The sequence below is a fragment of the Haplochromis burtoni genome, unplaced genomic scaffold (genome assembly GCF_018398535.1).
Source record: "Haplochromis burtoni strain Fernald_Lab_line unplaced genomic scaffold, NCSU_Asbu1 Contig_249, whole genome shotgun sequence".
NCBI classification, from domain to species: domain Eukaryota; kingdom Metazoa; phylum Chordata; class Actinopteri; order Cichliformes; family Cichlidae; genus Haplochromis; species Haplochromis burtoni.
In genome coordinates, this window is record NW_024582610.1 from 739,438 (window position 1) to 766,373 (window position 26,936).

At 42.8% G+C, this 26,936-nt stretch overlaps 2 protein-coding genes across 2 annotated transcripts; both read right to left on the reverse strand.

Annotated features, from left to right (window-relative positions):
* Positions 1-4,000: 4,000 nt before the first annotated feature.
* drd4-rs (dopamine receptor D4 related sequence) lies at positions 4,001-15,567 on the reverse strand. The gene is made up of 6 exons (XM_005938382.2): positions 15,383-15,567; positions 9,795-9,898; positions 9,429-9,709; positions 9,223-9,335; positions 6,782-7,470; positions 4,001-4,727 (listed from the first exon to the last, which is right to left on the reverse strand). Exons 3-6 carry the CDS (start codon positions 9,666-9,668, stop codon positions 4,525-4,527), a joined length of 1,245 nt encoding a protein of 414 aa, XP_005938444.1. The 5' UTR covers positions 9,669-9,709; positions 9,795-9,898; positions 15,383-15,567; the 3' UTR covers positions 4,001-4,524.
* A 7,214-nt stretch (positions 15,568-22,781) lies between these two features.
* On the reverse strand, positions 22,782-26,936 carry zgc:193726 (uncharacterized protein LOC561161 homolog). The gene is made up of 4 exons (XM_042227193.1): positions 26,800-26,936; positions 26,672-26,725; positions 24,433-24,546; positions 22,782-23,456 (listed from the first exon to the last, which is right to left on the reverse strand). The coding sequence occupies exons 1-4, from the start codon at positions 26,934-26,936 to the stop codon at positions 23,324-23,326; spliced, it is 438 nt and encodes a 145-aa protein (XP_042083127.1). The 3' UTR covers positions 22,782-23,323.

Genomic DNA, 26,936 nt, shown 5'->3' on the forward strand with positions numbered 1-26,936 from the left:
AGTGTGTGTGTGTGTGTGTGTGTGTGTGTGTGTGTGTGTGTGTGTGTGTGTGTGTGTGTGTGTGTGTGTGTAAGTTAACCTAAACCAAACAAGAAACTGCTGAACTACTGCTGAGCTCAACAGTTTTCATACTATGTGGTATTTTTCTGGCTATGAGAACATTTTTGTACTTTAATGCCGGCTATTAGTTAATGAAGTTACTTTATCATTAATGGTGACTGCCTAGGTTCAACTCAGTAAGAGAGCCCCCCATTAAAAGGAGCATTGCACTTTATATAGTTTGTAGATTGCATTAAAACAGTAAGTTTAAATTATTTTTGTAAAGGAGGTGAAAAAACGATAAAAGAGGTGTCACATTGTCAGTTGATTAAAAAAAAACATATCATGTAAATTGTTTAGTGGCATAACAAGTATTAAAACAGTTAAAAACAAACCAATTTATTATGTTTAACAAATACAGTTAAAAAGGCAGATGGGAGGACAAGTGTGTTTATGTTAATTTATTTTTTAAAAGAATGTGTTTATTGTTGCACTTTGTGGTTGTAATATTATTAATGGACTCAATAAGCCTTTTCATTGTGTTTTGTCAAAGTTGTGGAAATCCTAAGAGATTCATATAGTCTCTACCCCAGGAACACTATGACCATGTCTTACACTATTACCATGTCTTGTAAGTGGGACTGAAGCAGAAGGCCATTGGTTTACATTCAGTGTAGGGATTACCTGCAGCCTGTTCATAGATACTGTTGATAGAAAACTTGTGTCATTTGGTTCCTCAAACAGGGAGTAATTTCACAGCTTCATCGATGACATCGAGCATCATTTTCTGTGCAGACTAGTGAACAGAGTCGCCGATCAGCCCTGAACCATCACGTTTCATTCTGATAGCAAACGGCAAGCTTCAGATATTTCTGACTGTTTCAGTCTGCAGATGGGAAACCTGACCGATGAGCTCAGATTACAAACACTCAAAACACCAAACCATGCTGGGAGAGTCAGCGCCACACACGGTGCTCTTCTTCTTCTTCTTCTTCTTCTACTTCTTCTTCTTCTTCTTCTGTGGCCTGACTCATGTCAGTGACTCATTGCTTTCACAGTGGAAAGGACCTGCTGAACACACTCAGGCGTGAATCCTGTGATCAACACTGTGTGTCCAGCTGTTCTTCTCCACATTTAAATCCTGTTTTAAAACCTGGAGCACCCCTACCCTTCACCATTATCCTGCACCTTCGTCTTTCTCATCCTCATCTTTCCGCCTTCAGCATTATTTAAAGGTTAATTTGTCCGGCTGAGCTGCTGTGTCTTTGTTCTGCTGCTCTGACCTTTATGTGGATCTCAGATCTGTCTCTGGTCGTCTGACCAAGGCCAGAGCTTCCTGTTCCTCCTGAATGATCATTTGGATATGAGATAAGTGAGAGGAAGCTGAAACAGCGATCCTGCTGCAGGGAGGTCACTGTGTACTGATCATGGAGGTGATCCAGCATTGAGGTCATTAGTACAAGTCTGGGAAGATCTGCCAGCTATGTTCATGTTCCCCTGAAGGTCCAGTTTTTAAAGCCTAAGTAAAAGCTGATTTTTGATCACAGTCAGTCCCACTTACCCAACATGTTAACACATTCACGGTTTCAGAAACTAGACTACATTTTAGGTCACCTCCAGAGGCCTCAGGGTTCAGGTGTTATTACATGCATGTCCGCAGTACCTCGGTGGAGGTTCAGTTGTATATCTGGTAAATCAGTCCTGACAGGACATGTTGATGTGTCTCTCCTCCCTCAGCTGCTGCTCAGCAGCTTCTTCTTCATATACTATCAGGCCTGAAAGCCTCTGTCAGCACACAGAGAGCTGTTCCTCTAATTTTCAGTCCACTTCTAGTGTCATTTTCATGCCTCAGTCTTTCCTCCCTGTTTCCCTTCATTAAGAACAGCCTCTTGACAGCTGAGAACAATTCTGGCGAGACTTGAGTGAACAGTAGATGATCAGCTGAAGGTCCAGATCATCTCTCAGCTCCTCTGTCAGGTCTTTGCTGGATTTTTTTTAATGACTTTCAGATCCTGTTCATCTGTTGTAGAAAGGTTTAGCCCTCACACTTCTTCTGTACATATTTCTCTCTTATTTTTAGGGACACACTGCACACCATGCTGAAAACCAATTCCAAGTTGTCAGCTAACAGCTCTTGTGGAATCACCTTGTTGTGTTTGTGTGACATGCTGCTAGTAATAAAGAGCCTAAAGACACAATTTAAACCTGGTTCTTTCCTCGGGTGTCTATTATATGCAGACATAACACTGGTTCATCCTTGATTTAGGAGCCTTTTCATGCTTGATTGATTCAGAGGTCAGAGTTCTGTCATGCTCTGGGTAGTTTTCCACTGCATCGGTTCCTCCCCTCTAGGTGGAGTCTTTGTTTTTCCTCACCTGATGGCAATCACACCGGCAGTATTTATGACCTGCGCACAACTAGTCTTCGCCAGATTATCTGCCAACTTTAGTCAGTTCTCGGCCTCACGTCTGTACCTTGGTGTATCATCGTGTGTACTTACCTTATTCCTCTGTTTTCTCGTCAGCATCTGGAACCCACCTACCAAGTCTCCTCCGTACAAGCTCTCCTGGATTCTGGTTTGCAGCTGCTGGTAACGTCTCCCCTTTCAAACTGCCAGTCTCTCTGGCCTGCCTCCCTGCATTTCACGCAGTACTCACCTGAACCTTTGTCTCCTGTCTTCCCCCTCCAAGCAACCTCCACCTGCAAGCACGTAAGGCAGCCCAGTGTAATTATTCCCGGATTAACAGCTCTCTGTTGGATTCCCGTGACTGCTCTCTCCTCTGTTTCAGTGCCCTGGCCAGCCAAAGTTTCCCCTGCCCAGTCCCTGCACCCAGTCGTCACTGCTATCTAGTCATAGTTTTGTTATGGTCATAGTTTCTCTTGCCTCAGACGTCTAGTTTAATTTCCTTAATAATAGTCTAAGTTTTCTGTTAGCTTCCAAGCGTTGTGAATAAAGACTCTTTTGTTACACCGAGTCCATCCCTTTTCCACGGGCCACTGTGCCGTGGCAAGTTCAGGCACGCAAACTTCTAACACACAAAAAACATTCCAATACAAGGACTGGTCTAAAACAGTGAAAAGCAGCCTTTAGAAAGCTGCAGAGCTATTGCTCAAGAATACTTTAACAATACAGAAAAATCTGGCTGCTTGGATTATAAAGTAATGAGGGGTGGCCCAAGACTTTTGCATACTGTGTTTCAGCCCTTCACTCATTTTTATTTCCAGCCTTTGTTCATGTTTTTATGGTGTTTTCATCACTGCTGAGCATGAGTGTGTGTTTCAGCTCTCAGTTTGTTTTGCAGAGGGTGGCCGAGGCCCGGGTGTTTGTACGGGTCAGTTAATAAAACACGGCCTGGGAATTGGTCTGTGAAGTGAAGAGCTGCTGCTGTCTGTGTGCTGTTCATGCTTCAGCTACATCACAGACACCCTGAGTCTGCAGAGTCTTGATGAAGCTCAAAGCTGAGATAGAAAAGCTCTCTATGTTTTACTCTACATGTTTTTGTTGAGTAAAACTAAATCAACACACAGATGAAGCAAAGTCAGCTCCAAAACTTAGTCATTTGAGCAGAATAAAGCCCTCTGATTTCCAGATGGACGTCTGAACACCCATGTTTATTACATGTGTGGATGAGATGCTCCACATCACCATGGTTACCTCTGGTCATTAAGGGGTCTCCCCACTCTGATGAAGGAGGTCATCACATCAGACTGTGATGAAGCTACTTCAGAGATACACAAACTCGGATATCTGCAGGAGTGTTCTGACAGGTGGAGGCAGTTCCACCCACACAGAGGGGTGTCATTACTTTAAAACAAAAGGTGAATGAGCAGCTTCACTGACAGCCTGCAGACAGGCGATGCCTTGGATGCGACGAGCACGAGAACAGGTGAACAAACTGGAGCTTCTCTGATGAATCAGTGGCTCTGGGCTGCATCCTGACTCTTCTTCTGCATCTTTTTAATGAGCTGCCAGACCTCCACCTGTGACATAAAACTCACCTGGCCAAGACCCCCACCCCCAGGGCAGTCACATCCTGCTGGGTATCTGCTGTTACCCCACAGATCAGCTGCTCCCATCAAACAGTCTTTAATCTCTTTATTGTGTTTGTTCAAATGACACAGAAGTTTGCTCAGCTACATTTCATCACCTTCATGCCACAGATCAGAATACTACAAACACCATCTGTCCTCAACGAGCTTCACCACAAAACTGACGGAAACATCCAGGTCCACATGAAGCTCTCTGCTTCACTCACAAAAACACTGTACAAACAGTCAAAGTAAATTCTTATGAGCTGCAAACTTTAAACACGGAAACAGTCAGATATCAGAAACATGTTCGCAGGTTTTATGCCTCTGGGCTGTAACATCTCCAAACTTTTAAAATAAGAGCACGCACACATTAAAACCTTAAGAAGTCTGAGAGTGTTTGAGTCGAGTTGAGTTCCACGCTGGGGCTTCTTCCTGTTGGATGTTGATCTGCTTTCACGTCTGACAGCAGAGCAGTTTGTGAAAGACGTTCCTGAACTCTGCATTGAAGGCCGTGTAGATAATCGGGTTGACAGCGCTGTTCACATAGCCAAGCCAAGTTACCACGGAGATGAGTGTGGGACCAATGTTGCATGACTGGCACAAAACTTTGGTGACATGGACAACAAAGAACGGAGTCCAGCAGGCCAGAAACACACCTGAGACACAGAGAGAGAGTTTCAGTTCAGTTTTATTTATATAGCCCAAATAACAACAACAGTTGCCTCAAGGCACTTTATATTGTAAGGTAAAGACTCTACAATAATAGAATGAAAACAAAGAAAACCCCGACAATCATATTACTCCTTATGAGCGAGTGTTTTGGCGACAGTGGGAAGGAAAAACTCCCTTTAACTGGCAGGAACCTCCAGCAGAACCAGGCTTAGGGAGGGGCCGCCATCTGCAGTGTTCGGTTGGAGTGAGGAGAGGAAGACAGGACAAAGACTTGTTGTGGAAGTGTGCCAGAGATTAACAATGACTATTAAGTTTGAATTTTGAATAAACCTGGTGAATTACATTTTAGGGAAAGAAGTTTAAGCACTGTGGTGTATTCACAGAGACTCCAGTCTTCCTGCAGACCAGTTTATCCAAAATGACTCCTACCTCTGTTTTTACTCAACACTTGATCTGTTTGATGTTCCTTTGAAGCTCTAATTGCATGTTTTCTCTTTAACTAAATCCTTCACACCACCTTCAGCCTCATGGTTTTGGATGAGCTGTGAGTGTTAAACACTTTGTGGTGTGAATTAAAGCAGTTTCCACAGAGATACAAGAAGAAGTTTCTATTTTTACTGAGATTCACTCAACAAAACATTACGGTTAGTGCAGAGACGTCCAGCAGAGACAGCTCTCGTTTAGATGAAAAGACACAACAACAAGCCGTGCTGATGAGCTTTTGTGTTCACATTTATCTCAATGTCCATTTCTTAATGCAACAACTTTGAACATAATGATGTTTGAAACTGTGTCTGTTAATAATAGTTGGAAGTTTCTGACAGATTGAATTCTTGTCTGTAAACCTGACTTATGAGACCTGGTTTCTGATGCACTGGCTCTATTTGGGTCGACTGATCCTTCAAAGTTAAGGATGTTGCAGATCAATACACAGTTTGATCACCTCCATCCTCTGATCAGATGTTTCTGTCTGACTTGGGTGGTCTTCTTTTGGCACTGCACAGCAGAGCTCATTTAATGGTTTGATGAAGAAGATGTGCACTCTCCACTAAAACATCAAATGAGGGAATGTTTATGGTGCATTAACAGCAAATATAAAGTTTTTTACACAGTGCAAGTCCAAACCTTAGATCTTGCTTTTACACAGAGAAAGTAAAAACTCGTAAAAACTTGTAACTTCTAAAATATGTAATAGCTGTTATAGTCTTCCTCCTGTTGGCTGTTGGGACATATATTTGGCTATTTGAGTTAAGTAAGGTAAAACAGGTTTGGTGTGAATGCACTGTAAGAGCTGAGACAAAAGAATGTATGTAGACCTTCAAAGCTGTTCTGGCCCCATGTGTTCTAGTTACACTTCTGAGAGCTTTAGTTTTATAGAAATATCTCTGGAAACGTTAGACCTGTTGCTGCTTCAAACCTCCATTTGTATCAGATTTGCACCCACTTCAGAAGTAGACCTCCTTTACACTTGGATCTGCCTCAGAGCTGGGAATACAGTATACAATGAAAAAAAAGAGTTTGTTCAACTTTTTTGTACAGAAACTGTAAAGTCAGTATTTGGTGTGACCACCTTTATTCTTCACCAAACCCAAAGCTATCTTAGGCTGTTTTTTCCTAACCTTTCTTTCTTTCAGAACCAGGTACGACTTCAGATCTGGTACTACTCAGACCTACTACTGGCTTAGAACTGGTCTTATTTTCTACCTGTTTGTGTCTTAGACCTGCCACTATTTAAGATCTGGTCCTACTTTAGACCTGCTACTTCAGATCTAGCCCTGCCTCAGACCTGATACTACCTTTGACCTGATCCTGCCTTAGACCTGTTCCTCCCTTAGATCTGGATCTATATCAGACTTGGTCCTACCTTATACCTGTCACTACCTTGTCCTGGTGCCTCACAGTTGGACTGGAGAATCAGCTACAACTATGAGAAGGAAGAACTCTGAGGCTGGTCCTCCCCATAGTTCTAGGCGATTCCTGTCTCAGATTTAGTCCCACCTAAGACCTGGTTGAACTAACACCTGGACATGAGACTCACCTACAACCACGGGCAGGACCTTCATTGCCTTGCGCTCACGGCCGCTGACCCTGCTGGTCTTGCTCTGCCTCCTCCCCTTCTTTTTTGCAGCGCTGCCTTTCAGGCCATTCTCTCGACGGCTGCCACCCTCCCTCCTATCCGTGGGGTCACCATCCGACAGGCTGTCCATTTGAGTCGTCATTGGGTCACTGTCTGCCACCACTGCTATGCCATCCTGGTGTTCCTCCATTACCGGTGTCACTGAGGGTGTTGCCATAGACACGGTGGAGGGAGACGTGGGGCTGAGCCCGGGGGGCGCTGTATATACCACTTTTTCTTGACTGCCAGCTGTCGTGGCTTTAGCTCGCCGTAGAGCTGAGCTGAGCTGTAAAGAGAAAACTTGCCGACCAGCCCGGCCTGCTTGGGAGCGGCTCCGCCCACTCCAACGCCGCAGGCCTCTAAACATCCAGTAATAGAGGAAGAGCATGACAGGACAAGGCACAAAGAAGGAGCAAACAGACGAGTACACCACAAAGCGATCGTCCTCTAATTTACACACACTCGGGTCACGATCCGGCACCTGATTCAGACCAAAGATGACAGGACTGGCCACACCCAGTGACAGCACCCAGGTCGCTGTGATGAGAGCCAGCTGACGAACACTGAACTGGTTCCTGTTGTACTTCAGGGGGACCACCACTGCGATGTACCTGCAATAGCAGAGAGACAGAGGAGGTTTTAGGTTTATAGGCAAGTATTTGGACTGACTTAAACCAAGAGATTAGTTTTTATACTGATCACAGGGAGAATCAGACCACATATAACAAAATCCATCTCTACAGGCACTCTACAGGGGCAGAATTACCTCAAGAGAGCAGCAACGACTCATCCAAGAAGTAATAAGAGACACCAGAACAACATCCAAAGAACTGCAGGCCTCACTTGCCTCAGTAAAGGTCAGAGTTCATAACTCCACCATAAGTATTGACTAGGCAAAATGGGTCTGAGGTCAAAGAAAAAAACACTGCTGACCAAAAGGAACATACTGGCTTGTCTCAGTTTTGCCAGAAAACATCTCGATGATCCCCAAGATGTGTTTTGGGAAAATATTCTGTGGACTGAGGAGACAAAAGCAGAACTTTTTGAACAAGAGTGTCCTGTTACATCTGGTAATGAAGCATTTCAGGAAAGGAACATCAAACTAACAGTAAAATATGGTGTTGGTAGTGGGCTGTTTTGCTGCCTCAGGGCCTGGAAGACTTGTTGTGTTAAATGGAACCATGAATTCTACCAAAACATCCTGAAGGAAAATGTCTGGGCATTTGTTTGTGACCTCAAGCTAAAACGCACTTGGGTTCTGAAACAGGACAATAATGCAAAACACAACAGCAAGTCCACCTCTGAATGGCTTAAGGAAAACTAAAATGTAGACTTTGGAGTGGCCTAGTCAAAGCCTTGACCTGAATCCAACTCAGATGCTGTGGCATGACCTTAAAAAGGTGGTTCATGCTAGAAACCCTTCCATTGTGACTGGATTGCAATAATTCCACTGTAAAAGACTCAGTGCCAGTTATTCATTGCAGTTGTCGCTGCTAAGGGTGGCCCAACCTTGTATTAGCATTAGGGGACAATCATTTTTTCACACAGGGCCATGGAGGTTGGGATTTATTTTTCCCTTAATAATAAATACCTTCATTTAGAAACTGCATGTTGTGTTTACCTGCATTATATTTGTTTAATATTTAGATTGGTTTGATGATCTGAAACATTTAAGTGTGACAATCATACAAAAAGTAGGAATTCAAGAAGGGGGCAAACACTTTCAAACCACTGTGTGTGTGTGTGTGTGTGTGTGTGTGTGTGTGTGTGTGTGTGTGTGTGTGTACTTTTTTCTGATTAATTCTGGAAAATGTTCTATACTAAGAATCTGGACACTGGATCCCCTCATTAGCTCTCAGGTAAACTGCAGGTGTGGGCAGAATGAGGCTGTATCCAAAATTGTGTGTGTGTATGAGGTGTCACCGCAGCCTCTTCTCGGCTCAGAGGCTTTAAATAGAGACTGTAGCACCACTGGTAAAAATAGGTTTGGCGCCTGTAATCTCTGGCATATTTGACTCACTGAATTTCTTTTTCTCAACACTTTGTGTCAGTTGGTTCATTAACAGCTGCTGTCTGTAAAAATCAGGATGAAGTCACGTGTTATCTCATTAATGAGGTGTCAGCAGTGTGACTACAGCGACATGACTGAAATAAAGTTACAATGTGAGAAGAGAAGAAGAGCACACTTTTATTTAACGTGTCTCTTCATTAAAATCTATTAAACTGACTGAGGGACACAGCAGGTCACATGACTTTGTGATGAGGAAATATTTCAATCTCAGACAGTTCAAAATCTTAATTACACCTGCAGCAGATGTGCTAATGATCCTGTTACTGTGACCTGAATCCACAGCTGGACTCACCTGTCTACGCTGATGGCACACAGGTTTAGGATGGAGGCAGTGCACAGCATCACGTCCATGGTCATCAGAGCATCACAGATGTAGGTGCTCAATGTCCAGATCCCCCCCAAGAACTGCACACAAACAGAGAGAGGGCCTTCAGGTAAAACTGGGAGCACACCTAAGCTCAGAGCACACCTGAGCCCAGGCGGCTCAATCACACTGACCTCTGAATAGACGTAGAGCGGCAGCACGAGCACGGCCAGCAGCAGGTCAGCCACCGCCAGGCTGATGATGAAGTAGTTGGTGGCGGTTTTCAGAGAGCGCTCAGTGAGCACGCTCAGACACACCAGCACATTCCCCAGGATGATTACCAGGATCAGTGGCACCCCGAGAACCAAGGCCAGGTAGTTGTATTCCTTCAAGTCTGGCTCACCTGGAAGGGCACCAGGTGTCACATTGTCCATGATGGAGGCCCTAAGCACAGCTGCAGGGCTTTGCTCAACATCTGGACATGACACAGTTACTGTGTTATTGCTTCTTCGAAGTAATCTGAGCATTTAAACCAAGTAATCAAAGTAAGGCAGACATACCTTGCTGCTTCCTGTACCGTCTGTGGTTTCAGGTGAGTTTCAGTGTCAGCACCTATTTGCTTCAGGTCTTTCTCTTTGTTCATCATTGTTGTTTTCTTCTGCAACTGTAAACAACAAACAATAACCTCTTTAATTGTATTCATCCGCAGTTAAAAGTACTCCTGGTGTCTGCATCAGTGCAGGTGATGGGGGGGCACTTGTGTTGCTCTTATTTTGGTGGTTACATAAGGAAGTGGAGCCCGTTTTATTAAATGTCAGCCTATTGTTTGCTGAAGTGTCTCCTCTCAGAGACAATCACATCTTAGAGCCGCTCTCATCCTGCTCTTCATCCTCTGTTACCATGACGACCACAGACCATGGCTGCCAACATTACATGTAAACACACACACACACACACACACACTGAGATGTGTGTGTGCTTATTAACGGGCTCGATTTAACCTAAGGTTTTTTTTAATCAGCTGATAGATAATCAGCTGCGATATGTTTCTGAAGGATTTGTGGGCAACTAAGCTAACACGGGACATTTAACCATCATTTAACCATTTACAACAGGTGAACACACGATCATCTGCACACCTGAGACAGGTTTTTTTCACAACTGTTTGTTTCACAAGGGGTGGAGCCTGACCCACCTGACTCAGCAGCATATGAAAACACTGAGTTTGTGTGAGGCTGCCCTCCAACAGCAGCACAGTGAAGTGAGGTCAGGCTCTAACTGTGAACATCTGTGCAGCAGATTAACTATGTTAGGTGGAGGGAGCTGAGCTTGCTTTGTGTTTATGTTCACTGTAATCCTCACAGCAGGACAACGTCCAAGAAAGCTCCTCTTCCTACCTCCACCCAGACTCCCAAACACAGCAGGACGATCAATAATCAATAATGATGAGAAAGAAACACCAACAGCCTGTCTGTCTCTAGCACCTGCTCTCTGTAGGTCCAAGTTAGCATTATTGGGGGCGTGGCCTCTCTGACTGACAGGTGAACCTCTGTACTGTGTGTTGTTGGAGCCTTCTGGAGCATTTGTAATGATGTCACCTGACCAGTAATGTGGCTGCTGTGAGGTTATTGGACTATCTGATGTTACTGATCAGCAGGTGTGTGCCTCTGTGAAGGAAAACTGATAACCAGAAAATTACCTAGCTGTCAGCTGGCGTCACAAAAATCTTTTACATACAGTCTGTGAGCTGAGGGGTAAAATAAACACAGGAGTTTAAAATCTGCACATAGAGCATTTTCACTCCTCGCCTCCTAGAAAGGTGCATCTGCATTTGAGCAAAAAACGTATCAAGTTATCGGTCTGTACCTGTGGATCTTTTATCTGAATATAAGCTAATACAGATCAACATCAGTTACCATGGCAATGTAGCAGATAAGGCCCACCATAATTGTTAAAGACCTTCTCCAGCTTCAAGGTGCTAAAGCTTCTTCCAGATGTTCTCAGTGGGGACATCCACACACTGAAACACAGTGCCACCTAGTGCATAACGTCCTCTGGCAGAAATCCTCCTCCTCTCATTAACAAGCGAATAAAAACAATGCTTCATCAATAATAATTGATAAGCTGCTGTCAGATGGTTTTGAGCTAGCTCCTGAAAAGATGTGACAATTTGTGAGAAAAAGCTTCATCAGAGTCACAGAATTGCTCCTCTAAAGACAAGAAACAGGCAAACAGCGCACCCACATGGCTGACTCTATGTGACTGTGACCTTTTTCTGCTGTCATTAGAGAAGCACTAATTTAGTTAAACTTTATTCATACTTATTTGGTTAGCGGCAGCTGGTTCTTCACCATGTAGCTACCACACACAGATTCTCTCTCTCTCTCTCACACACACACACACACATGGACAGGTAGACGGGATGAGTCTGTCATGTTTTCAGCACGCTCCTTTATAAAGATGTCCTGGCAGGTTTGTGATCAACCTGTTGATTGGTTCTTGTTAGGTTTGTTGTGCCAGCAGCACACCTGCATGTCAGGTAACAGCAGCCAGAGAGAGAGAGGAGGCGAAGAACACTGCGAGGAGTGTCACCTCCAAAATAAGAGATCTTTTTCCTAACAGAGGAGGAGGCGGACATGTTAAATCTCTGCGCTGAGAAACCATAGCAACTGACGTGAAGACGTTTCCACAAGTTAATCAGAGTGTGTCACGGAGGAAGAGTGAGGGCGTGGGCCTCAGAGATGAGCAGAGTATGTGCAGGGAGCAGCTCCAGGTGGATGGACGTGAGAGGATGCAGCGTGGGTTTTCACTCATTGTCTTTGTGTTTTCATGCTTCCTCCGAGCTGCTGCGGTGGCCCTCGCTCTCAGGTTTATGTCTCGTTACCTGAACAGGTACTCTAGGCTCACCTGCAAACATCCAAACAGGACCCGACATACCAACCCAAAACCTCCTGGTGAGTCTGTCATAATAAAGACAGCAGGTCATGATGTCACCAGGTCACATGACACAGTCCATAATCCATAATCCATGAATGGGTCATAATTATGCAGCACATCTGTCACATCTGTAATCTGATTAAACTTAGGTCATCTCATAATTTCACAATAAAAGCCTTTCTGATGATTTTTTTTAAAATAAAAACACTAAACTTTATTTATAATTCTTCATTGACAAAATGTACACAGGCTGTCAGCACCACATGATTAAACCAAGTCATCCAATCAGCGAGAGGCGCCGAAAACCGTCAACGAGCCTCAAACCTGCAACCACACACACGATCATCACAGACACGCTTTAACCAACCTCACTCTGAGCCAGCAAAGGGTTAAAAACTCTGAGTGCTGGAAATGAAGCCATCTGAGCCCAGTGTGGAGTCTTCTCAGATAACACACACACACACACGTAGGTTTAATGTTGGTTATGAAATCCAGTTATAAAGCAATGAGATGCTGAATGATATATTTTCGTATAGTCTCTGAGTTAATGCTTCACATAGTTTTGCTCAATGTTTCATAAAATCATCTGCATCGCGTTACATCAGGTGTCGATCCTGATTAAATAAGAGGACATCACTTGTCAGCTTTAAATCCAGTTTATAAACGTCACTCACTGACCGGCCGTCACCTGTGAGAATAATCCGTGGCCTTGCTCAGATCGTTAGCGTTATTTTGTGTGCCTGTAAACGCAGCAGCTACAGCTCTGTGTCTGAAGCGGTTTGTCTGTTTTAGAGATGGCACGATACCACTTTTTTATGTCCGATACCGATACCGATATCATAAATTTGGATATCTGCCGATACCGATATGAATCCAATATAGTGTTTTTTAATCAATAAAACTGTTTTTTAATATCTTGCTGCATTTTGTATAAGTTCATACTCAAGTTTAAATAAACAAACACTAAAGCTATTCTGTTATACCTGTATGTAAAAAATACACTTCACCCAAAATGTTTCATAGTTCAGCAACACTGATCAGTCTAATAAACTTAAACCTACTCAATCCTCCCTATTCTGGTATTTTAAAAAGCACTTAGCAGAAATATTAAGCAACCTAACTAATAGGGTTGCAAACTCCCAGCAAAAAAAAAAAAAATTGTGCCCCAACCTCCACCTCATGATGCTTAATCGACGTAATCAACTTTAATTTGATGCAGTGTGGAAAAAAATGCACAGAAATAAATTATTTTTCAAGAATAATTAAATAGATTCAACATCTTTCTTCAACAGAACTGCAGACTGCACAGATGTTATCTTCCCACAGGAAAAAGTACTATAGGGTATATTAGACTTAACAGTTACTATACACAGTAATGGACTTCTATATATTTTACATCAGATTAAAACTTTGGATGTAAGATTTGGATAATTATTTATTAAAAGCTAGACATTTTAAATAAGAATAAGAAAGAAAAGTATGTCTTTGTGCCCCTTTTTCCCTGTTCATGCCCTATCGGCCCCCCTGGCTAAACTTTGCTAGATCCGCCCCTGCATAGTTACCAGCCGTCAGCTGTAGAAAAGGATCCTGGTGTAGAAAGTAATATTAAATAAATTCTAACAACAGCTTATCAAGCTTAAACTGCTGCTGTTGTTCAGCTGCTGGTTTCCTCTTTCTGGCGCAAAGTGGGCCAAAAACAAAGAAGAGAGACGGACTCGTGACAGAAAAGCCGATCAGCTGATCATTAATCAGTTTCACGATTGAAGTAGCAGCAAGAAGAGGCAGTCGCTCCATATATTGGTTGTTAAGCTGACCGTGGGAATGCTTTACAAACATTCAGAGATAAACTTACACACGTGCTTTACTTCTCTCTGGGATAACTTCCTCGGAGATGAAATGCTGGTTTGGTAGTGAGGCTACAAATACACACAGCCGCTCTATCACGTGAGCACACTGCTCCTACGTGCTGCGGTTATGAGCTGAGTTACGCCGTGTCGCAAGTTTTGTGAGGTGCTTTTTTGATATTTAATGGATCGGATTCCATTTTTTTATTTCTCTCCGATATCCGATCCAGTAATTTACGTCAGTATCGGACCGATACCGATACGTAATATCGGATCGGTCCATCTCTAGTCTGTTTGCCGACATTTGTTGAGAAAAGTTTGTGGTTTTCTGAACTTACGTTGCTCCGCTTCTTTATTGCTAGCTAGATGCTGAGTGTCACCACTGCAGCTTTATGGACATCTGCACCATGAACACAGATCGATGGTGAGAACAGGTCGAGTATCTCTATTCTGTAGCTGGACAGACCACCAGGTGGTAGCTAAGGGAAAACTAATCCATTAGTTGGTCCAGATCATTCCGGCCCGCTTAACCCACGGTGTTGTCCACCATTTCCACTGGCTGATTCTTCAATCGCCTGCCTTAGAGGTGACAAAGCTTGACCTCAGGCCCCACCCACTGACAGTTATGGAGTTTCCCATCGCTGGTATCGTTCTGGGTTACACCGCCTCCTAAACCTGACCAGAGAGGTTTCGTCTCATAGCTTAAAGCTGAAAAAAATTGGATCCTACATATGGATAACTGAGTGAGCCTCGCATGATGTCACAGTGGTGAGATGAAATCCTGAGGGTCACAGCAAGGAGGAAATCTGGCATTTATAACTGCAGTGTCTCTGCTCATATCATTCGGTGCTTATTTAAAGTTAAACTAAAATGAAACTAATTTTAAACTAAACCAGTTTGGGCACAATCATGCTACAAGATACAAAAATGGATGTCGTCCTCAGAAGTGAGGTGACCTCACCAGTCATAAAAAAACTCAGCCTGTGGGGGTGCTGTGATGTCAGAGAGGTTTGTGAGCATGATCAGTGTTTTTATGACCGCACACAGAAGTTAAATTTAAAAATTAAAGTGCGGCAGAGAAAACAAACATGTGATGATGACAACATCATTAAAATAATTAAAGGCTGTTCGAGGCGCCAGAGGCAGACTGATGGGATTAACTGAAACCTGCTGCCAGATTCATTCTCAAACATCACGTCAGCTTTAATGCTCGGGTGTAAGCAGATTCACTTCAACTTTATTATGTTACATGATCTAAAACAATTGTGTTATATTTTATTAAATATATTGTGCGATATAATATGATATTATGTTATGTTTATTTTAATCAAAGCCTAACAATATTGTGGACAAAGAAACAAACTCACGTTTCAGAGCTGAAGCAGCATCGTCTGTTCCTCCTCTTCCACTTCTGTGAGTCTCTTTGTTTTGTCTATGATCCAGAGTTTGGTCATCATCCTCCTCCTCTTCCTCCTCCTGTGTGAATATTTTTCTCCTTCTGTGAATCTCTTGCTCCTTCCTCTCTTCACGTCTCATCTGACAAACTTTTGTCTCCTCGTCTATAAAAAGCTACCCACCTCCTCCTCCTCCTCCTGGTGTTCCTGCTCTCTGATTGGCTAACAGTCAGCAGTGATGTACTGACTCTCCTCCCTTCCTTCCTCGGTCATCAGGTGCTTTTTCTTCTTCTTCTGTGGTATTTTGTATCTGCTGCTGTTATACCTGTGTGCTGTCAGGTGTGTGTGATGGACAGGTGTTCTGATTTTTATGGATCATCATTCAGATGAGATCAGGTGACCAGTCAGGTGACTGTTGATGTCTTTAAGGGCATTAAATTAAAAATAGGTTTTCAGTGTGACTGAGGAAGGCTCCTCCTCCTCTGTGACCTTTAGCTGCTGCCTGATGGATGAAGACCGTCACCTCCAGCTGTGTCTGTCAGACCCCACTGCAGGCGAAGCCTAAAGGTGCCTGAGGATGCTGAGTCAGCATTGCTTATTTTTTTTAACTGTAGCCATGGGAATGGCACCAACCTGCAGGTGTTTCTGACCTGGGATCAGAGGCTGAAAGGCTCTTCATACTAATCTTCTTTTAGAAGTGCCAACGTGTAGAGACAGGAAGTGACACGGTTCTGCTCTTTAATTACCTCATCATTAACAAGCTGTTCACCTGTCAAACTTTTCCCCTGGACTTTCACGTTCATCTGTAACTCCACCTACTCCAACTCCTCTGGGGAAAAACCAGGCAAGAGTCCCAGCTCTCCTCCAGGTGGACAGAACACCTGAGTGAGCTCCAGTGACCTGGAGGTTCACGATCGATCGACAGCTCTCTGTTCGCCGCAATAGACCAGCTTGGAGGAAAAAGTGATGGGATGAAGACAGGACAAAGACATGCTGAGGAAGGGAGCCAGAGATTAATAATAACTAATGATTAAATGCAGAGAGCTGTATAAAGCCATATAAATACTCAGTGCATCATGGGAATCCCCCAGCAGCCTATACCTATTGCAGCATAACTAAGGGAGGATTCAGGGTCACCTGATCCAGCCCTAACTATATGCTTTATCAAAAAGGAAAGTTTTAAGCCTAATCTTAAATGTAGAGATAGTGTCTGTCTCCTGAATCCAAACTGGAAGCTGGTTCCATAGAAGAGGGGGCTGAAAGTTGAAGGCTAAATTCTGGATTTAACAGGGAGCCAATGAAGGGAAGCCAATATAGGAGAAATATGCTCTCTCTTTCTAGTCCCTGTCAGTACTCTTGCTGCAGCATTTTGGATCAACTGAAAACTTTTCAGGGAGTTTTAGGACATCCTGATAATAATGAATTGCAGTAGTCCAGCCTAGAAGTAATAAATGCATAAACCAGTTGAGACAGGATGTTTCTAATTTTAGAGATATTGCACAAATGGAAAAAAAAAAGCAGTCCTATATATTTGTTTAAATATATGCATTGAAGGACATATCCTGGTCAAAAACGACTCCAAGATTCTTCACAGTGTTACCGGAGGCCAAAGTAATGCCAACCAGAGTAAGAATCTGTTTAGATACCATATTTCTAAGATTTTTGGGGCCAAGTACAATAACGTCAGTTTTATGTGAATTAAGAAGCAGAAAATTAGAGGCTTCATGGACAGGGGCGGATTTAGAGAAATTTTCTTAGGGTGGCATGAGGGTGGCAAAATCAAAGCCTTTTTTTTTTTCAAACACATATGCAGGTGGTTACGTATGGTTAAAATGATTCAAATGCAGTGAGTATACACGTTTTTCATATAAATATAGTCTATAACTTAATTATTGTCTGTAGCCCACATAATTACACACTTTAGTTACATAAAACATGTGAGTTTTGATGTTATGTGCTGTATAGCCTGTATAATAAATAAATATGTAGCCCAATAAGTATAAAATCCAGAAAGCTACACAACATGGGGTGGTTCATTTACAAACACAAGTCTAACTTAAGTTTCACACTGTTTTTTGTTAGAAAACAATCACATTGTTAGATGCTTAAATTACACAAAATGTCAGAAATCTGCACTGTCACGAAAATTTAAACCTAATTTTTCATGATTTGTTGGATTCACCCACTGAGGTCTGAAATACAAACGGCCATTTTTGACTCCTTTTGAGTTTACGTTTGTATTTCACCCTCAGATTGTTTCATTTTATTTTTTTCCCCTTGCCTTGTTTGGTCATCTGAATTTAGTTGTTTTTCACTGAAATACTGCATTAGTACTACTATTACTATTAATAGTACTATTACTGATCTAAAATCACACAAAAAACTTAAAATCCTAGTAGTATTTTTTACTGTAAAACAACCCCCCACCAGACATGTTGAGTAAATTTTTATAACTTGAAATGCAAATATAATATAATTGTACATTTTGTAAACATATACAACTATTTATCTAAAAATGCAGCCAATACACCTGCCGTTTTTGGGTTGTTGTTTTTTTCATTTTCTACAACCATTTAAAAATATTACTAAAACCAAAGTGAGAGAACAATCAGGTGTTGCATTAAGATGCCCCACAAATGATGTGTGCCAGTAAAAAAAAAAAAAGAGAGAGAGGAGAACCGCACAGGGATAAACCTGCAGGCCTGACAACAGGAGGTGTATCACTCCGCTGGTTTTCTACTTAGTGTTTACGTTCCAAATGTGCCTTTGTGACATTCATTAGTGCCCTCACTGACACACAAAACAAAACGACTACACAACAGAACAGCTACACAAGACAACACAACACACTAAGAATCCACTCCACACTAAACGTCACAAATCTCCTACATCTAAAAACTCTCCCCCTCTCTCTCTCTCTCACTCACTCGCTCTGTCTCGCTGCCGTTACCGTCACTCCCAAAACGTTTCCCTCTTCCTAAACAACCAAATCCCATGTGTTGACTTTTTTTAAAAATTGGTCGACATGGTACGATAGGAAAGAGGTGGCTTTTTCTTCCTTTCTTTACTGTTTTCGTGCTGTCCTTAGAAAACGCTTAAAACACACACACACAAAAACGTGACGACAGTATTTAGAAAAAAGCGTGGCTTATATATATTATCACAATTCTGGATTTACTGGCCTGTAATTAAAATGTAAAAACTTTGAAGTCTGAACTTTCAATGTGGGCTGAAATAGAGACTGAGCGTGGCTGCAGCTTTTTGCTATGTCAGCTTAGATCAGTCGTGTGATTTGGAGGTGCAGCATGTCCGTGGACCACAGAGGGTTCATAACACTCACCTTCCTTCCATTTCCACAGTGTAACATCCAACCATCTGTGTAAAATCCGAAATTCCCATGGTGTTGTTCAAAATGTGCTCTGGCACAATCATAAACATCGCTTGTTACTGAAAACATCATTTTAGGGTGGCACTTGCCACCCTAAAATGCCACCCTTCTAGATCCGCCCCTGTTCATGGATAGATAAAGTTGGGTGTCATCTGTATACCATGCCTTCTGACGGAACTGCCTAAGGGAAGCATGTATAATGTAAAAAGAATTGGTCATAATTGTGTTTACCTTATACATGTCGATCACATGTGGAAACAGACAAGTAAGAAGTTTGTGTGTGTGCTACAGCTGAATGTTTGTGCCTGATCTCCTGTGTGACCCAGGGCTCCGTGTTGGTTGGAGATGATGTTATTGTTCACTGTGCAGAGCTTCATGATGAGAGCGCTGTTCATGTTAATGAGCTGTCATTTATTAGCATCTGTGAGAGGAAGCAGAGTCCTTTTATCCTGCTCATGCTGCTGCTGCACAAATGTGTCATACATGACTGATCTGGAGAATCTAAACAACGCTGTAACTCATTTGTGCATGAATCTGTCGCAGCGGGTGTGTTCTGGTCCTGATTCAAACAGGCGAGTCTCTGATTGCAGACATGAAAACATGCTAATGAGGTGCACACGGCCCTACTCACGCATTTCATTTGTTTCCTAATGGAGCCCAGCAAGTGCTGCCACTGATCTGCATAAAACCTTTGAAACAGTCTTAGAACCTCAGTTACTCCATCAGCCCTCACTGTCAGTTCATAGCGATGAAGCTCTGCTGGTTGAGATGAATTATGTCATTAATCGTCTTTGGGTCACACCTTAAATTTATTTATGTATGGTTTCTACGTTAACTCTGTGATGTTGTTCATATCAAGATAGAGAAAATCTCTAAGGAGCCTTTCCAGCTTCACGTTGAATCTGTGGCGTAAAGAATTATAGCAACTCTGAAAGAAAAAGGAGCGCTACTCCAAAGTGTACTTAATAAAGCGGCAGGTGGGTATATATACCTGTCTGATTAGCAGTGTCATGATGTACACCTGAGATGCAAAACTGAGTACCTGCTTCGACCTGTATTTGGGGCGATCGTGGCTCAAGAGTTGGGAGTTCGCCTTGTAATAGGAAGGTTGCCGGTTCGAGCCTGGGCTCTGACAGTCTTGATTGTTGTGTCCTTGGGCAAGACACTTGACCTGTTGCCTACTGGTGGTGGTCAGAGGGCCCGGTGGTGCCAGTATCTGGCAGCCTTGCCTCTGTCAGGGTGGCTGTGGCTACAATGTAGCTGCCATCGTGTGTGTGAATGGGTGGGTGACTGGATGTGTAAAGTTCTTTGGGGTCCTTAGGGACTAGTAAAGTGCTATATAAATACAGGCCATGTACTTGCTCCACCATAAGTTTATATGCATTTATACACCTCTCTGCATTTAATCATTAGTTATTATTAATCTCTGGCTCTCTTCCACAGCGTGTCTATGTCCTGTCTTCTTCCCCTCACCTCCAACATGTTGCAGGAGATGGTCGCCCCTCCTGGTTCGCCTGGAGGTTTCTTCCGGTTAAAAGGGAGGGTTTTCTTCCCACTGTCACCAAGTGCTTGCTCAAAGAGGGAATTCTGATTGTTTCGGTTTCTCTGCATAATTCTAGGTCTTGACCTTCCAATGTAAAATGCTTTGAGGGGACTGTTGGTGTGATTTGGAAAATGAAAAAATAAAACTGAACTGAACTTGGTTCCACTGAAGTGCAATCTCAGTTCTGACAGTGTGTTACTCATAGTTTGAAGTAATCTGACTGAAAGCAGAGATGGATTCAGGACTGTGTGTGTGTCAGTCATATGTGTGAAACTATGAGAAAGGCTAGTGTCTTGGTGGAAGCTGAGGATCCACTCGATGAAGAAGAGTGGTCTAAGCCCATCCTGCCTGTCTTTGCAGGACAATGAAAGCTGGTTCTTTCCCAGAGGAGGCTCTGAGGGTCTGCAGGTTTTCTCCAGGCTCTCCCTGTGTGTGTGTGTGTGTGTGTGTGTGTGTGTGTGTGTGTGTGTGTGTGTGTGTGTGTGTGTGTGTGTGTGTGTGTGTGTGTGTGTGTGCTGAATCAGATCCAGGATCAGACCCGCTGGGTTTATTTATTTATTTATTTGTTTGTTTGTGGGAGGTGTGAGGACAGGAACGAGTCACATGACGTTCCATTTATAGTGAGAACAAAGATTCAGAGAGAACAAGCCTGTCCTCTTCATCCTCTTCTTCCTCTGTAATCAGTTGCTGTCGATCGTGTCAGGATGAACTGATTGATTTGATATGAAAACAGCGGGTGCAGACATGTTTGTTTGTTATTGATCTCTTCTAATAAATGAGCTGTTAGCCTTGCTGACAGCGTCTGATCGATTCAGGTCCATCAGAACTCTGACTGATTCAGTCACAGCGTTTCATCCACTCACCCCTGACTCACGTTCGCCTGCACTGACTCATTTACACTTTTAAATCACTCTGTGTTTGGAGGTTCGAGGGCTTAGCCAATCATTTCACTGCTCACACAGTTTCACACGTCATTTACCCAGAATTCAGCAGCTGCTGTGACAGGACGCTTTGAACGGAGCTGACAGAGTTTAAGATTTCACTGATTCCCCTGATCAAAGGTTGCTGAAGCCAAGCCAGCTTCAGATATATTACACAGCAACAGTCACACACCTCAGAGATGACACCTGATAGGCTCACCTCTGTACACACAGCAGTGATCCTACAGAACTGCTAACACGCTCACTACTCACGAATGACAAAGCTCATATCTGACCTCTTGACTCCTGTAACGTGGCCGACTGTACCAGCAAACACTCCCACTAAACTACATTTATTCCACTCTCGGACTGGAAAGTCCTTCCTAATGAGTGATTTAAATACCAAAAATGATCCTGATTATGTTTCTAACTGAATCCCAGGTAAATTTCTCTCTGCTGCTGTCTGCTCGCCCTGTGTGGGTGGGATTTAAGCAGTATTGTGTAGTAAGCCTGACCCCGACCCACATGAACGTTACTCAGACGTTTCCAGTCAGGTGCTGGAGTGAGTGATAATTAAAGTTTAATTAATCTCCACACACTCTGCTCATCTGGTTTTTAAAGCTCACTCTGCCTTCATCATCCTCATCATGATTGCACCAGCTGCTCCTCCTCCCGTACTTCTGATTGCTCCTTCAGACAATTGTCCAATCAGCAGTGACTTAGTCTTTCTGAGGAGCTGCAGCTGCACATGCTCACAGAATACAGGAAAACACATCTCTGTGTCAGCAAAATCAATACTGATTAATACTGATAATCTGATGGGCTGTGTGTGGTACAGTCCACAGTTCAGATTGTGACAGTAGAATCACAAAGTGGACTCTCACACTGATGTTTCTACTTTTCCTGTGCTGCCACCTCCAGGACAAACACGTTCTTACACCCAGAGGTGCCGCTATTGCATAATTTTGAACCAGCTTTATTAACAAACCTCAGTCAAAACGGAAGAAACAAACCCTCTGATGAACTCCAGCAAGGAAACCGAAATAAAAAGAAAACATAATGAAATGTGAATAAATGAAATGAAAGATGTTCTTCTTTGTTTTTGTGCTTAGTCAACATAACACACACTCAGATATAACAGTCTGCACCTCAGACTGTATATCAAAGATGGTTAGTGTCTTGGAACCTGGACAGGAAGCTGAGATGTTCTTAGGGACACTCAGAGACGTTTAACTGCCAGGATGAAAAATTCTTTTAAATCCTGAATTTGTGACAGAAAACTTTAATGTGTTTTTATCATTGACCCGTGATACACGCAGCTTTTATATCACAGCCACGCATCACAGTGATTGTCCAGAAGGGCTTCAAGCTGCACTTTTAATAATCAATCATAGACTGTAAATAAAGATTGATGTAGGTAATGTCCAGCACAGGCCAACTCCTCTGCTATAGAAGTGTAGTTGACCTTTGACCTCTGACTTTTACCTGTAGTCAGTTTTGTACATGCAGGGAGAGTCAAACTTTATTTAATACTTTATTGGAAACAGATTTTCTTTACATGGACACATTTCAGACTGTCACATTTACAGGTAGGCATTTTGCACATGCTCAGTGTGACTCCGACCAGCTCCACAGAAACACCAACAAACTTTGTTAATTAATAGCTTTGTTTAATTTCTGTCTCTGATGTCAGAGACACAAACTGACATGTAAAAGGCGACAGGAAAACTTCAAACTTCAAAAATAAAAGTATAAGATGTAAATACATACTGGGAGGAGCTGAAAGTCATCGAGTCTCTGTCAATCATGTGCTGGACCATGTGACCACAGTTGGACTCAAACAGGTGAGACTGAAGATGGTTCTCTTTGGTTTCCACCTGTGGTGGCGTGCAGCTCTGTCACTGGATGTTTGTTGGTAAGATGGATCTTGAGAATTGTAGTTAACTTCTTTGCATCCTCAGATGTGTGAAGGTTAGGTTTTCTTGTGTTTTTCTCTCAGACAGGTGAGTGTGAGGTGGAGCTGATGATGATGAAGATGATAAAGTAGTAACAGGTGCCTCCCTTCACTTTTTCCCAGGACCAAAGGGGTCTGAGGTGGCGTCGCCAGCCTTCTCCTCTCCACCCTGCAATCTGTCAACTAGGTTCGCTGTCCCACAGGTGGCCAGGACACACCGAGCACCTGTGGCCCCATGAATCCTAAGAAAGGCACAGGTAATTGATTAACTGATTGATTAATTATCTAGGAACACCTTTAATAATTATTGATACTTATTTAGACTCTTTCTTTTTGATTGATCTTTCTGAGTTGTACTTCAGTGACTTCTTCCAAATAATCAGCGTGTCTTTTAGACCCCACACTGCCTGTCTCTCTGTCTGTTTTTCTTTCTGTTTGTTTGCCTGTTTGTCTTTCCGTATGTTTGTTTATCTGTTTACCTGTCTGTCTTTTTCTTTTGTCTGTTTGGTTTTCTGTTTTAGTGTTTGGCTGTCTGTTTGTGTTTGCATTCTGTCCATCTGCCTGTCTTTCTGCTTGTCTGCTTGTTGCTCTGTCTGTTTTGTCATCTATTTTTTTGTCTGTCTGCTTGGTAGCTTGTCTGTCTGTCTGCTGTCTTCTGTTTGTCTATCTGTATGTTTGTTTATCTGTCTACCTGCCTGTCTGTCTTTTTCTCTTGTCTGTTTTGTAATCTGCCTGCCTGCCTGTTTGTTTGTCTTTTTCAGTTGGCTGCTTAGTTTTCTGTTTAGGTGTTTGGTTGTCTGTTTGTCTTCTTTTTGTCCATTTGTCTGTCTGTCTGTTTGTCTTTTGGTCTGTCAATGTGTCTGTTTGTTTGTTTGTTTTTCTGTTTTTCTGTTTGTCTGTCTGCCTCCCTGTTGTGACTTTGTGCCCTGACTGTCAGGTAAATTTTGAAAACAAAAAACATCAGCAGGCTCTCTCCCTACTTCTGATGGTGTTTTCTCGGCCAATCAGACCATGTGGTGACAGATACATACACTGATTCTGGCTTCCTGAAACACAGACAGAGAGCACCTGTTCAGACCTGAGTGGGCTGCAGGTGAGTGAGTGTGTCAGAGTCTTACAGGTGATCCAGAGGAAGAATCAGTCTTGAATACAAGCAGAGGCCCTCTGAACTGGATTCACACCTAATACTTGATTTAGGTGCAACCTGAGGTTACTCACAAAAGCGTGGGGGTGCTGTTCCCCATGGCATGCTCCGTGCTGTTCCCCATGTGGGTTCCCATGTTTTTTACTGTGTTGTTCCGCACAGCAATCTCAGTGAACCCCTCTGCACTGCTGCGAAAAATAAAACTTTAAACAATCTGATCCTCATTAAAGTTTTCACACAGAGTTGAAACAGCTTCACAGGTGTGACTTTTTTTGAGCCTCGAGTCTGAAACAGGAAATAGACTGGCTACATCAGGGGTGTCAAACTCAAATACGCAGTGGGCCAAAATTCAAATCTGGAACAAGGTCGCGGGCTAACGTTAATATTTATTGAAAAAAAAATCTTCCTCCAGATATGAGAATGAATCTTTTCTTATGGACTCAAATAAGTTTTGCTGAAAAACTGAATATGGAACAAGCAAAGCTTAATACTAAACAATATATATATTAGCTGTATAATACCAGTAGGCCAGCTCTAATAGTAATTTGGTATGGCTTCGCGGGCCAGAGTTTGACACCTATGGGCTACATCATCTTTAACACAAATCCTCTCTTACTGAGGAGGTGATAAATAAGTGGATGTTCCACTGACCGCTCACAGCGATCATTGTAACACAATTAAATATAAGTAAACATTTAGAAACATCATGTGACAACTCAGTCGTTCAACAGGACGTCCGCTTTATTCCCACTTAATTCCCACTGTAATTCCAGTGTATTTGTGGATTATTCTCTGAGACCCTTGATGCTCCGCTGCGAATTGATATTTTTATCACATGAACAAACTAATGACTAGTTAACATATTGATCATCACAAGTTTAAATGGTTACTCAGAAAGTAACTCAGTAGGTTCACTCAAACTATAGTTACTTTTCCCAAAAAGTTGATTCTGTTCATCTCAATGTATGTTCGTGTAGGTTCTCAGTCTTCCAGGTCATGGTAACCTAAGGAGCTTGGAAAGAAAAGAACTGGACTTCTTTAAGCTTCACCTCTCATCCGAAAAGCTTCTTCAGTTCTAAGACCAAATAGTGGAAAGTCCCAGGTATTTAAGCCCTGATAAAGACCCACACCTTTGTGATGAGGCAAGGTGTCAATATAATAGTAATAGTTGGTCAATGACCCTCTTAAGGGACAACCCCCGATGGAGCTTAAATACCTGGACTCACCACCATTTCGTGTTTCCAGGCTCCTTTCAGTGATTCATTTGGATGTAGTGTTTTCAGTGGGAGAAACATTTCGTCACTTAAAGTTTGGCTCTCATCATCCACTGGGTGTCATCAGGACACTACAACATAGAGCAAACACCATCCCACAGACACAGTGGCCAGCATCTAAAGAAAACTCCAGGCGATCCAGGAGAGAAGACGCAAAACTGCTGCCTAAGCAAAAACCCTAGTAATCTCTTTTGTGTCAGGAGTAGCGGAACAGCTGAGACACATTTTCTCCAACCACCATGTCTGTGTGGCTTTCAAACCCAAAACCCGCTGCGCAAAAAAATGGTTCCGCAAGGATCCGATCCCCCAACACAAACAGTGTAACATAGTGTACACTCTTGAGTGCGCACAAGCCATTTACGTGAAAAGGGAAAGACCATCTCTGCATCGAGGAGGGGGCCTAAACGTACATCTTTCACAATCTTACAATGTTGTAATTGCAGCCATTCCCCACCTCTTTGTGAATGGCACTCATGGCCATTAACCAATAATCAAGAAACTGGCGTCACAGCTCATTGTTCGTCTGTGGTGCTGGTTTCAGTCATTAAGGCAAATGTACTGTTTATAAGGTTAGAAATCTGCAGTCAGCTGAGACTGAAAAGGACACTTGGGTGAGTGATGAAGTGTTTCTCCCACTAAAAAGGCTACGTCCAAATGAACAGAATCAACTTTTCCTTACTAGGATGATTGAGCATGCATCAAGACAGTTACTTTTGTATCTGTCAGAGTTTCACACCTGAAGATCAGTCAAAAAGATTTAATGAACTGATGATCAGTGAGCTGAATGATTGGAAATTATTAGTAAACATGTTGATTCATCATTGATCATTTAACAATCAATCAGCAGGTCGATTGGTACACATTTACTCCACCAAGTAATCTGATTTCTTTACAACAAACATGCGAAATGAGTAAAGAGAAGAAGAAGACTGGGAGTTTATCTGGATGTAGTTTAGCAAGATGACATGTTCATACCTTATGTTACTTCAAAGTTCTAACAAGCTGGTGCAGGAATACCCTGAGTTTCTGTCAGACTCACCTGGTGTTGTTGTGATCGGCCAGATGAGGATTTGACATGTTCACATTTTCACGTCTGTGGAAAGAACAGAAAACATCTCTGTAATCAGCACCCACAAACAGGAAGTCCAGCTGACACCTGTACCTTACCTGAGACGTCCACATGGAGAAGGAAGAGGTGTCACCAAAACAAAGACCACCATCATCATTATCATCACCATCATCCTCTGGAGTGGAGCAGAGAGAGTCGTCATCCTCATCAGAGAGAGTGACATTGAAGGCATCAT